This window comes from Diabrotica virgifera, chromosome 1 (genome assembly GCF_917563875.1).
Source record: "Diabrotica virgifera virgifera chromosome 1, PGI_DIABVI_V3a".
Classification (NCBI taxonomy): Eukaryota; Metazoa; Arthropoda; class Insecta; order Coleoptera; family Chrysomelidae; genus Diabrotica; species Diabrotica virgifera.
Window position 1 is genome coordinate 299,018,779 of NC_065443.1, and position 14,333 is coordinate 299,033,111.

At 33.0% G+C, this 14,333-nt stretch overlaps 1 protein-coding gene across 1 annotated transcript in view; it reads left to right on the forward strand.

The window, feature by feature from the left end:
* The window catches only part of LOC114329395 (uncharacterized), a 74,232-nt gene that overhangs the window by 27,076 nt on the left and 32,823 nt on the right, over nucleotides 1-14,333 (forward strand). The window contains exon 3 of the mRNA XM_050642208.1: nucleotides 10,587-10,675. Coding sequence (XP_050498165.1) covers nucleotides 10,587-10,675 — 89 coding nt within the window. The remainder of the gene's footprint in view (nucleotides 1-10,586; nucleotides 10,676-14,333) is intronic.

Genomic DNA, 14,333 nt, shown 5'->3' on the forward strand with positions numbered 1-14,333 from the left:
ATAATAACAGTGGTTTCCAAGGTTGCGTTGGGAGCCACCGCTTGCTGAGCTTGCACATTCCATTGCCGAAGTGAAGAACCTTGAATTTCTCACCGTAATCTGACGTCATTCATCGCAGTGTTACAGTCTCAGTTTGTCGGTGCCGCTTTCGAGGAAACCAAGGCTTTAGAGACCGAATAACCAACAGAGAATTGCGCTTAGATCGGGAGTAACCGACACAATCAAAAGCATATCGACTTTGAAATGGAACTGGTCAGGGCATGTGGCCATAGGCGTAACCAGGGGGGATTTTGGGGGTTATAACCCCCCCCCCCCATTGGAATGTACTTTGAGCTCTATACGCTTAACACCATAGCCCTCAGAGACCTTCCAGTAGTTGTAACCCCCCTCCTTAGGATCATCCTGGATACGCCTATGCATGTGGCGCGAACGAAGGACGGCAGATGGACGAAACATATTCTCGAGTGGAGACCCAGACTGGACGTCTTTCGAGGTAGAGGACGACCACCAATAAGATGGACAGATGACCTGAAGTGGATATGCCAAAATTGGATCCAAGCGGTGTAGGACAGGAATTTGTAGGGTGAACTAGAGGAGGCCTACGTTCAACAGTGGACAAGTAAAGGCTAAATGATGATGATGATTAGCTAAATGCGCAATTGTTTTTGTATTTGTATTTTGCAACGGTATAACAAAAAAATTTTTAATTTAACTTCCATTCTTTCTTCTTCTTCTTCTTCTCGTTGTCCTTATGCCCTATAAGAGCGTCGGACTTTAGTATCACCTATCCATCTTTTACCCATTTCTTCCACGCCTTCCGGTCTCCTGCCATTTCCTTCATCTGTTGCACTGTTTTCCCTCTCTTTGTCCCGATTTCCTCGATTTGCTCCATTCACCCCTTTCTAGGTCTGCCCCTTCTTCTTTTCCCCTGTCTTTTGGCATCTGTCACCTTCTTTACTAGTCTGTTCTCGTTCATCCTAGTTATATGTCCAAACCAATTCAGTTTTCTTTTTTCAATTTTTTTTTCTATTGGTTCCTGGCTTAGCACGTTTCTGATGTTTTCGTTCCTTTCCCTGTCCATCTTCGTCTTTCCAGCTATTTTTCTCAGATGCTTCATTTCTGCTGCATTTATGGCACTTTCATGTCTCTTATTTGTGACCCATGTCTCGCTTGCATATAGAAGAGTTGGTGCTGTGATTGTATTATATACATGTATTTTTGTTTCCTGGCTGATTTCCCGTTTTCCCAGTATCGTATTATTAATCGCATAGTATATTTTCGTAGCTTCCTTTGTCCTATTTGCAATTTCTAGGTCTAGCTTTCCGTCATTTGATATTATCGTTCCCAGGTACTCGTAGGCCGTCACCCTCTCCAATTCTTGTCCTCTACAGAGCACTCGTGTTTCACCTCCAATCTCGTGCTCCTGCTGACCTATTTTCATCGTCTTGCATTTGCTGATGTTTATTTCTAATTTCATTTTCTCTATTTCCTCAGTCCATACATCAATTAGTCGTTGCATCTTTCTCGGGTTGTCTGCTATGAGAACGACGTCGTCCGCATACAGTAATCCTTCTATCATAACTGGTGTTAGGTGTGTGTAGCCTATTATTGTTTTTAATTGATTAGTCCTTATTTTCACATTTTTAAATAATTGATCCATAATTATGACGAATAGGAGTGGGCTTAGGCTATCTCCCTGTTTTATTCCCTTGTTCATCCTAAATTCTAGTGATCTGCTACCTCCCATTTGTACTTTTCCCACCACTCTACTGTACGTACTTTTAATTATCTCTAATAGTTTCCTCGGTATTCCCAGCTCCTCCATAGTATTCCACAATACTTTCCGGTCCACTGAGTCGAACGCTGCTTTAAGGTCTATGAAGGTTATATATATATATATATATATATATATATATATATATATATATATATATATATATATATATATATATATATATATATATATATATATATATATATATATATATATATATATATATATATATATATGTTTGTTCCCCGATCGTTATTTTTTTCTATTATATTTCGTAGTATGCTTATGTTGTCAACTGTTTGTCTTTGGGCTCTGAATGCTGTTTGTTCGTCTTCAAGTTTTTCTTCTACCTCTGTTCTTAATCTGCTTTCTATTATTCTCGTATATAGCTTGAACACTGCTGATGAGAGGCATATATCTCTATAGTTTCCACAGTTGGATTCTTCTCCTTTCTTGTGAATTGGGATCAGTAAGTTTTCTTCCCACTCTTTCGGCATTTTGTTTGTTCTCCATGCTTCTCTCATTATTTCCAGCAACCACTTCTTTCCTTCTTTCCCTATCCATTTTATCATTTCGGGATCAATTTTATCTGCTCCGCTCGCTTTTCCTATTTTTATTGTACTTATCGCTTCTTCCAATTCTTCTGTACTTATTTCTTCCATTTGGTTTTCGTCCTCTGCTGTCTGTTCTATGGTTCCCTCTGTCTCTATTTCTTCACTTTCCTCGCCCATATATTTCTCTTCATAATATTCTCTCCACACCTCTAGTATTTCTGTTGTATTTGTCTTTAGTTTGTTGTGTTTGTCTTTTACACCTCTGAGTTCTTTTCTTTTCTTTCCTCTTAGACTCCTTACTTTATTCCAGAAGCATCTGTTGTTGTCTCTGTAATTTTGGTTTAGGGATTCACCAAACTTCTTCCAACTCTCTTTTTTTCCCTTTCTTATTAGTTCTTTCACTATGTTTCTGTGTTTTTGGTATTCTTTTTTATCTTGATCCTCTCTTGTGCGATTGTATTTTTTCCATGCCTTTTTCTTTTTCCTCACTCCTTCCTGTATATCTGCATTCCACCATTCCGTCTTTTTCTTTAACTTTCCGACTGTTAGATTTCCGCATATCATATTGGGGGTTATAACCCCCCCCCCCCCATTGGGATATACTTTGAGCCCTATACGCTTAACACCATAGCCCTCAGAGACCTTCCAGTAGTTGTAACCCCCCTCCTTAGGATCATCCTGGATACGCCTATGCATGTGGCGCGAACGAAGGACGGCAGATGGACGAAACGTATTCTCGAGTGGAGACCTAGACTGGACGCCTTTCGAGGTAGAGGACGACCACCAATAAGATGGACAGATGATCTGAAGTGGATATGCCAAAATTGGATCCAAGCGGTGTAGGACAGGAATTTGTGGGGTGAACTAGAGGAGGCCTACGTTCAGCAGTGGACAAGTAAAGGCTAAATGATGATGATTAGCTAAATGCGCAATTGTTTTTGTATTTGTATTTTGCAACGGTATAACAAAAAAATTTTTAATTTAACCATTCTTTCTGTAATTCGTAATTATCTAATTTATTATTATTCTGCCAACCAGCCCACACGAGAACATTTTCAATTTAAGAAGTCTAGTGTCTAGTTTATCTCTCATCGAGTAAACATTTAAACTCGTGTCAGAGTAAATAACAAACATCTATAAAGTTTTTTTGTTATGTAAAATAAAATATGTTTAATTACAATTGTGGTTGTTTACAATAAAATATACATTTTAATAGATGTTTTATCCTTTACCGCAGAGTATCTGCGTTATTACACATCTTATAGTACTCTCTATCGTTTTAGGTGATTTTTTAAATCAAAATGGCCAGTAAATAATCCCGTTAGGTAAACTATTTACCTAGTCCTCTTTCGCTTAAATTAATATAATCTTAAACCTCTGATTATATAGAAGATTTCGAGGCTTCCCTACATTTGGAATGTTGCAATCTACTTATATTTTGATTACTTCAGGAATTTAATTATAATGATTAATTCCACAATAATGTTTTAGTCATACCAGATAAGCCTATACTCCGGTATGTCCTTAATCTGTAATAGTCCAGAGAAATATGATTTATCTCGTGACATATCCCCCTCCAGGCCGAAACCAAATTTTTTGAGTAGTATGGACATCTATATTAACAACCTATGTGTTTCCTGCAGCCGATTTTGATGATATACATAGTTATAAACAAATTAAGATCAAAAAACGGTAAATTTTCGATTTTTTCGTCTATTGCCAAAAAGTTAAGTATTTTAAACAAATCTGAGAGTAAGAAACTCATAAATCGTATAAAAAACTTCAATATGGCGTTCGCTGAATATGTCTATCCTTATTGGTTGCTTAGAAAATTGCAAAATAAATCATAATTTTTGAGTTTTTATAATTTATTCATAACTTATGTAAAAATTACCTTAGATCCTTTTTATTACAGAGAATGCTGAGACTTCTTGTGCTTAAATTATATTTTAAATTTCAAAGCAATTGGTCAAATAGTTTAAAAGTTATTTAATTTGTTTATCCCAAATTCATTTCTTTTGCAACAATATAAATCAGAAAATTATGATGTTGCAGTAATACTTCGGACAGTTTATGAAAGAAGAACATTTATACTATTAACTTAATTTAAAAAAATGACAAATAGTAATTTTAAACAGTATAAAATTATTTTGCAAAAACATGTCGATTTTTTGCTTACTTATAAACAATTGGAATAACTTTTTAACCATTACCCGTAGAACAATTATTTTTTCATATTTAGAAAGACTGAATTTTTATACACATTCAGAAAGAAAAACAATTGTCCTAGGACAATAATTAGGGACGAAGTTAGCCCCCCTTATTTTAATTCACATGTTCTTGCAAAATAATTTTGCAATATTTAGAATTATTTTTTGTCATTTTTTTTAATTAAATTAATACTGTAGATCTTCTTCTTTTATAAACTATCCAAAGTATTACTGTAACTTCATCATTTTCTGACTTATAGTGTTGCAAAATAAATTAATTTGGGATAAACAAATTAAATACCTTTTAAACTATTTGACCAATTGCTTTGAAATTTAGGCTATGATTTAAGCACTATAAGTCTCAGTATTTCGGGTAATAAGAAGGTTCTAAGTTAATTTTTACATAAGTTATGAATATTTATAAAAACTTAAAATTTATTATGTATTTTGCAATTTTCTAAGCAACCAATAAGGATAGATATATTCAGCGAATGCCATATTAAAGTTTTTTTATACGATTTATGAGTTTCTTACTCTCAAAATTTGTTTAAAATGCTTAACTTTTTGGTAATAGACGAAAAAAGCGAAAATTTACCGTTTTTCATCTTCATTTTTTTATAACTATGTATATCATCAAAATCGGCTGCAAGAAACACATAGGTTATTGAAGTTATACTTCTATACGTGCGATATGAGGGTGAATTTTTATATGTTAAAACCTACGATCCCGGCGCATGCGCATTATAACTTTGTTCTGATTGGATGTTCAAATGACATGTCAAAAACTATCCAATATGGCAGCTGTAGCGCAGCTGTGGTTTGGACGGTTGACGGTTTGGTTATGTATGGTTGTTGCGTTTTAAAATTTGTGGGAAGAGAAACAACAAAGGTTAGTTAATAGTTATACTGCCTTTTTAAATAGTTTTCATATTATATTTTTGAAGTTATACTTCAAAATGTTTTAATTTATGTATGTATCAGTCCAGAAAAAGTGTGGAAAGAATATATTAGTATTTTTAAATATATTTTTCTACAAGCGTGTTAAAAATGCAATTTTTAGGACTCCATAGGAGCGTTAAAAATGCTACTTTAAGGCACTGCAGTTAAAAGTGCACTGCAGTCAAATTGTGAAACGTCAAAATATTTATATTTCATTTATTAACATTAATATTAATAATACAACTTGCGCAATTTGAAAAAGGTGGTTTAAAAGGTTTTTTATTATAATTTTGTGTCTTTGGATTTGTCTTCCTTGGGCGTAAAATAATAAAACATCTATTTTTATATTTCACTTGTCACCGTGATGTATAATTATGTATATCTGAAAGGTAACTAGCAATAGGCTTGATGGCCTTGTTGGTAGAGCATTGGACCAGAGATCAAAAAATCGCGAGATTGCGAGTTCTAATCCCGGACGATTCATATTTTTTTCTTTTTTTTTTTTAATATTTGGCATTGTTAAGTTTTGGTTCATTTTTGGTAATGATTGTTAATTTTTTGTATTGTAACTGTTAAGTAGGTATATTTTTTCGTTGAAATTATATTATAATAGAAGTATAACTTCTTACGTGCGTACAAACTACACACACATTCTTTTTTGTTATAGATGTCCATACTACTCAAAAAATTTGGTTTCGGCCTGGAGCGGGTTGTGTCATCAACATGATATTTTTTTATTTCTCTGAAGTATAAGACGGTAAAGAAATTTTCCCTGTTGAGTTTGTTTAACTTCCCTAAACATAATCATATCACCTTTGTGCTAATTTTGTTTTTAATGTTTTGTTTTAACACGTTGACTGCCACGGAAATTTTAAGAACTGGCCTAAATGACAAATTTATTTAATCACAATATATTACTAGTAGATAAGAAGAGACCTAGAAAGGAACGCAATCTAAGAGTTATCTCGTAGTTTTCAATCAACGTGTTAATAATTGCTTGATGATCGGACATTAAGACAACATCTTGTCGCCGATAATTTTTATTTAAGTTACCCAGCGTGACCAATGACCAATACATATCAACACATTTTGCTTAAAAGTACTTAGTATATTGCCTATATTTCTTCTTCTTTCCTTCTTCTTCTTTTTGCATAGACATGACTCTGTTTGTTTTTTTTTTCAATGTGCCTCTAGTAAGTTGTCGTTCCATCGTTTGCGTAGTCTTCTCACTGATCGTCTTCCTATTGGGGAACTGCCTCTCGCTGTCCTTATTACTCCATTTGTTGTCATTCGGCTTATGTGGTCATGCCATTCTACTCTTCTGTTTCTTACTCGGTTATTAATGTTGACCGCCTTGCATTTCTGTCGTATATCTGTTCTTCTAGCTCTGTTCCATAGAGCGAAGGGTTTTCATCTCCGCTGTTTCGAGCAATCTTTTGTCCTCTTTGTGTCAGGTCGTGTTTCTGCCGCGTATGTCATTATTAGTCTGATTACTGTTTTGAAAAATTCTGTCTTTCATTTCTTTTCCGACATTTTTATTTCTCCATATTGTTCAGGCAACCTGTGGCTCTGTTTGCTCTATTCACTTGATCTTCCACTTCTGTTTCGAGCTTTCCGTAGCTAGATAGTGTGATGCCCAGATATTTAAACTCCATCACTTGTTCTATTATCTGACCCTCCAGCTCCAATTTACATATTATTGGATCTGTTTTCATAACCATGCATTTTGTCTTTTTTGGGGAAATTAACATATAAAAATTTCTTGCAGTTATATTAAATTGGTGCAGCATATGTTGTAAATCATCTTGACTTTGAGATATTAGTATTGCATCGCATGCATAGCAGATTATTTTAAGTTGTTTTTCTCCCATTTGGTATCCTTTTTTAGTTTTGACTTTTTTTATAATTTCATCCATGACCAAGTTGAACAATAAAGGACTGAAGGAATCCCCTGTCTTATCCCATTGCTAGCTTTAATTGGGTCAGTTAGTTCATCTTCTATGCCTAAATTTCTGACTGGTTAACTGTAGACTCGTAACTAGTACTGTATTCTAGTTATATTCCCTTCTTTGGAGCCTTCTTTGCATCACTTGGTGACATTTGTGTTTAGCTTAAAAATGTGTCTTTGTTTTATTCGTTCTTGTTAGGTATGGTGTATTGGTGTGTTTTGGATTATCGAATTAACGAATATTTTAGTGTGAAAAATAGGAAGTACGAAAATATTTTGCTCTAATATTTACTCCAATAAACAACAATATAATTTGCAATTTACTTTCGTTCTGCATATTTTGCACAGTAAAATATTCGTTGTCGCTATAATCCAAGAGGGTCGTATATTCGTGGAATGGGGTATATTAAAATTTGTAGTAAGGTGGCCGTGCGGCCAAAGATAGTCTCACGTCTAAAAGAACACTGATTTATTTATCCCTATTTGACCATTCAGAGCAAAATCGAAGGAAAACGATGGGTTAGAAGAAAACAACTGTCCTGGCTGCGTAACATCAGAAAATGGACAGGTCGAACGGTCGAGGATTTGTTTCATATAGCTGCCGACCGAGAAACATTTCATCAGCTTGTTAATACCCATATAGCAATTTCATGTTCTTTGTAGATTCATAGAACATACTTTTCAGGAAAAGTATATGCTGAGAATGTGCGTAATTACCATTGGGCATGTGCAGAGCAGATGCTGAGTATATACTACATTACAGTACTTAAACGTTCTATTTACATACTTAGAATGTACTACCGCACTTCTTTTCAGTATATACCAAGTATATACTTTTTAGAATATTCCAAGGAAGTGCTATATATTATACCTTCTATTTATATACTTCCAATGTACTGTCGTACATATTTTTAGTATATGGGGAGAATATTCCAAGGATGTGCTATATTTCTCAGAAGTATGTTTTCAGCATCACCCAATCTCATCCTAGGTTCTACTAATATATTATATTTACATATTCTAATTGCATATCAGAATACAGTTAGTACATTCTACAATATTACTTAAAAAGTAGTAAGTATAAACTATATAAACTTTAGTTAGTTATATAGGTACCTATGTATAATAATGGTTTTTTATTAGATTAATTATAGGTATCTACAGTGCGTTCATAACGTTACGCATAAATTCAATGTTTCGTAAACCGGCGATTTTAAGGAATAATCCCGAAACAGGTCGATTTTTATTTTTAAATTGTCATTTTTTGGCATATATATCATACTACTGACGTCATCCATCTGGCCGTGATGACGTAATCGATGATTTTTTTAAATGATAATAGGGGTCATGTATAGCTCAATTGAAAGGGTATTGAATTCTCTATTCAGTACTATAAATATTAACATAATTATTTATACATGGTGTTCAAAAAATACTTTTTTATTTAAATTAATTAAGAGAAAAAAGAAGAATGTATGTAATTTATTTAATTTAAGATACATTTTACTGTTTTCAGAAAACAGGAAAAAATGTTTATGTGACAAATAAATATTGTTTTTGGATTAAATTAAATGTTAAAGATACCACCAACATGCCTCTTGGCAGTTTGAACATTTCGTTTAAGCGAAAATCAATGTTCATTTTTCAAATAATTTATTTTTCTGTTTCCTGACAGCAGTAAAATGTATTTAGAATTAAATAAATTACATACATTCATCTTTGTGTGTCACTAGATTTAATTAATAAAATATTTTTTGGACACCCTGTATAAATAATTATATTAAGGTTTATATTACTGAATAGAGAATTGAACACCCTCTCAAATGAGATATCACATGACCCCTATTCCCATTTAAAAAAATCATTGATTACGTCGTCCTGCCCGTATTCCCATTCCCATTTAAAAAAAAATCATTGATTACGAATAGTAATTTAAAAAAATAAATCGACCTGTTTCGGGATTTTTCCTCATTGTCGCCGGTTTACCAAACAATAAATGTATGCGTTACTTTATGGACGCACTGTATATACAATACATACTTTTACTTACTAGGTATTTAAGAAATATTGAAGTACCAACATGAATTTATTATTTTCAAGCTGGCCGCAAACAAAATAAAAAAGTTATTTATGTATGTTCCTAAAAGCGTTTTAGTCAATGTAGCTAGAAATACTTTGTCTTCACTTCGTCGTAACAGCGTAGACACAAATGCCTAACTGTACTGGAAACTATTAACAACTATTTTCATATTTTGCCCTTGTTACCTACCCCCTTCTTCTGTGCAGGTATATGCATGGGTCAGAATGACAATGAATGGCCGTTTCCGAATTCCCGTTTCATCGTTTGGTTGTTGTGGGTTTTGGCAGCTAAAGCTTACCTGAATGTAATGTACTTAAAAATAAAAGTCTACGTAAAAATACTCTTGGTATAAACTCAAATCAAAATGGTATATTCATTTCAATTGAAAACGAAACGAGACTTTCTCCTTTTTTTCAATAGAATTAAGTTTTAAACTTTTTTACCATACAATTAAAACGATTTAAAAAAATGAATTAGGTAGTTCAGTAGTACCTACCAAAATACCTAAACTTTATTAATTATTCTTAACGAACCTAATAATCTATAGGCTAACATTATTCTTCCTATAGGTACCTACATACAGTATATTCTCTTTAAGATATTTTAAAAGTGTATACAAGTATGTGTTAAGCATATACTTTTTCATTTACTTACGCATATACTAAGAATATTCGATTTAGGTATATTCTAAGAATAAACTTTTACGAATATTCCGTGATACTACGTACACGAATGTGCTCAGTATATTCGGTGAAAGAATAGTCTTTGAAGCATATGCAAAGAATATGTTTAGAATGTTTTTTATGGTACATGCTATGCTTATACTACGCATATACTAAAAAAAATATACTTCAACGAATGTTGGTAGGATATGCTTTGAAGATGATGCGAACATCATTGTTATGTGGGTACGAGGATAGAAAACGCTTGAAAACAGGCACACAAAGAAGAAGATTGATTAATTGTTAAATATAATGTATGATGAGCATAATTTACTATATTTTAGTTTTATTTATAGGCATGTATTTTAAATATATCGAAATAAGTTATTTCTCTATATACCTAATGTCTCTTTCTACAGATGATGTTGCTCGAATCATTGCTCACCAAATTCCAGAGACTCACGAAGGAAAGTGTATGGTTTCCTGTGTCTACAAAGCATTTAAAATCGTAAGTTAAATATGCGAAAACATTGTTTTTTTTTCGAAAACGCATTTCAATTGTACATCATGAACCGCCGCATCAATAAATATGTTGCAATTTTCAGCAAAATGAAGATGGATCCATGAACCCTGACGAAACTTTGAAGCTCATGGAGCAGGTAAAAGAAAGTGACGCAGAATTATACGAGAAGTTGATGAAAGTGTTCACAACTTGCCAAGGAAAAAAAGGTAATACATACATATACTAGATTAATTAAGTTTACTCTACTAATTTTCTATAAAAAATCTACGTACGTGGTTCAACACAACAACCACAAATCTTTTCAGAGTAGCAGTGTGCAAAATACAGATTGCCATGAGGGTCGCCAAAATCCGAAACGGATAGGCGGTGCAAGATGAAGAACAAGAAGAAGAAGTACTAATTAATAATATTGTGGGATAAATATTTGTATATTGTATACTGTATAAATGGAGTATAAACAGTTATATTTCACACTTCTTATCTTTTTCAGACCTTATTGACGAGGATGGATGTGTGACAGCTGTCAATGTGGCAGCGTGCGCAATAACTGAAGGAAGGGCGGTAGGTACCATTTTTTTTGAATATTTCCATATAGGTACACTGCGCGTCAGAGAAAACAGGCACCGCACAAAATGAATCATTTTTGATGTCTCGAATTTCCTAAACCTGTTTCAAGTGATTTTTTTAATATGTTACAGCCTTACATTTAACAATATCGCTGTAATAATATTGTTGCTAGATAGTCAGATAGTAGCTAGATAAAATTGTCTTTGTATATCAGGTGTAATACCAATCAAACTGTGTTTTTTTCTCACAGTTCACCACACACTGTGAAATATTCTAGCATTTATAAAATAGGGTAAGGAAAGGTATCATCATCATCATCATCAGCCTCTCTCAATCCACTGCTGGACATGGACCTCCCCTGTTTGTCTCCAAAGTGTTCTATCTTGTGCTTTTTGTATCCAGTTTTTTGTTGTCTTTCGTAAGTCGTCTTGCCATCGTATTGGTGGTCTTCCTCTGCTCTAGCAGAGGAAGAAAAGGTATATTGGTGATAAAAATGAAAAATACTAATAATATAGGAATTTGACAACTAAGCAAGAAATAAGTTTTGCTTTATTATGTTACTTATTAATTTAAGCAAATGTTTAGAAGAGTTAATTTAACAAAAAATCAATAATAATGACAGTAAATGTCAAATTGACATACAAACTTAAGTTAGGTAAGTTGGTGACACGGTAAGGTAAGGTATATTGGTGATATTGATTAGAAAATTTGATAAAACAACCACAATTTAAGTAATTTAAGTTACCTTGGCTAAATCACGAATTCAATGCAGCTTTTTTATTGATAATTAGTTTATTGAATGGTTTTATAAAGTTTTATTAAGAAAACAGCAATTATTCCAATAAATATGTACCCGTCTCTCACATTCAATAAGAAATGGCTCCACTGTCGACTGTCGCACAACGCAACGGTCAAAACAGTTTGTTTACTAAAAGCGGGTGCACGCATTGCGAAATCGTAATATTTGTCCTGCTCCTGCTTACACTCGTAACAACTTACTAGCGCTGTGTCATGAATATGCTTGTATAGGGAACTGTATGGTAATCTGATTAAAAATTATCACCAAATTACTTGTATCACCAATATACCTTTCCATACCCTACTGAAATTAAAACCCAAATATAGCCTCAGGTTTTATTAATATTCTGTTTTTTGATCCATTGGCTTATGTTGGATAGTAAAAAAGTTAGGTACTTTAACAACTAGCCATTTTCTTCATCAATACAGGGTTTTTCTAAATAAGGGCTACAAACTTTAAGGGGTAATTCTACATGAAATAATAATGACTAGGGAGCGGATTTATATGCGATCAATTTTGATGAAATATGCGCATATATATGCAGTAAAAAACTACGAAATATGCGCAAGATATGCACAAAAATTCAAAAAATGCGCATATCGAGATACCACAAATTTTCTGTTCTATTTTATTCCAGGGGGTTCTTTAAAGGAAGGGGCGGCAATCTTATTTATTATCTGTCAAATAAAATCATTATTTTTTATATATGCAATTTATTCACATTTTTTACAAAAACTGATAATTACCAATAGTTACCTATTTAAAATAAAACAACAATATCACTATTATATCTTCGATTATAATTTACTACAAAGTGTTCTTCCAAATTTTCTACGAGGAAACATTTTCTTTGATCAGATAAAATATTTTTTTGTAACTAGAAAAACTCCTTTCAACATCAACAGAAGTAATTGGGCCTATTTAAAATAATTTGTTAAAGCCGAAAATTCTGCACCAAAATCAATTTCAAAATTTCCATTAAAAATTTCGCATATTATGTCCTCCAAAATTTTAAAGCCGTTTAAAGACGGGATCTGATCTAAAGCATGAATATTTCAAATTCCATTAGAAAATAGTAAAACTATGGTCAAAGCTGTAAATTCTCTTAACAATAGGGAATTTTAAAGATGCACCACAATTATAGCTATTAAATTGGGATACAAATTGTATTAAATATAATAAAATTAAATAAAATTCGGATTTCCCGGTAAACCATCATCATTTTAACATCCTACAATCATTTTATAACGGCGTACTATAAGCACTATAAGTAGGTACTTTGTGTAAAGATCGGGTATTTTTTAAGAAAAAATGAAAAGGCAGTGAATGAGCCGTCTCTCTTCAGGTAGTTCTCAAATTAATAGATAGGACAGCCTGTGCGGGGAAATATTTTGTCTCGAATTAAAAAATAAATTTTTTTTTGACTTAAATGTTTTTAAATATGCACAAAATATGCATGTTTCTTTAAAAATATGCAAAATTTAGTAAAGTTCTCAAATATGCGAAATAAGCATGCAATATGCATTTAGCATAAAATCCGCTCCCTAATAATGACCGTTTGCTTTATAAACATATGTCCGTAAATGCTTTGTTTCCGAGATACGGGATATTGAATTTCTTCTTACAAACTGACGATTTATTTATTGTTCTAAAAACGGTTGAGATATGAAAATGAAATTTGGTAGGATTTAAGAACTAGTTATTGTGCATCTTTTGACATAAAATTAAGAATTTTATATTTACCATTGGCGTGCATACGGGTTATATTATCCTGAATATCGAAACCAAGTTTTCGTTGGAATTTTGCCACGCTGGAATGGCAAGGAATGGAATAGGCAGGTAGGGGAAGGGGGGGGTATGATGGGGTAGCTAAGGAAAATAACAAAAATACAACATAATTACTACGTTTATTACTATTTTTAATTGATGGCACGTTACGTCATTAATCTAACTATGATTTGGTACAATCTTTGGAAAATCAACCTATCACATTTTTCAACAATTAGCCATTAATAAGAACATTATGAAAAACCATCTTGCCCCATACTATGGGGTATGATGGGGTAATGGAATTAGGGCATGATGGTGATGCTAATTAATTCTCACAAAACCAACAAAAATGTGTATTTGCTCCAGATCTTCATTGTCCACCCTAGCACAAGCATTGTGAGCTCAACATCCACAGATCTGGCAGCCTACCCAGGGTTCTGACGATGTCACTTTATCTATGGCTGTTTTCATAGCATCTCTCGACCACTCTCCTCTTTTTGTTTTTTT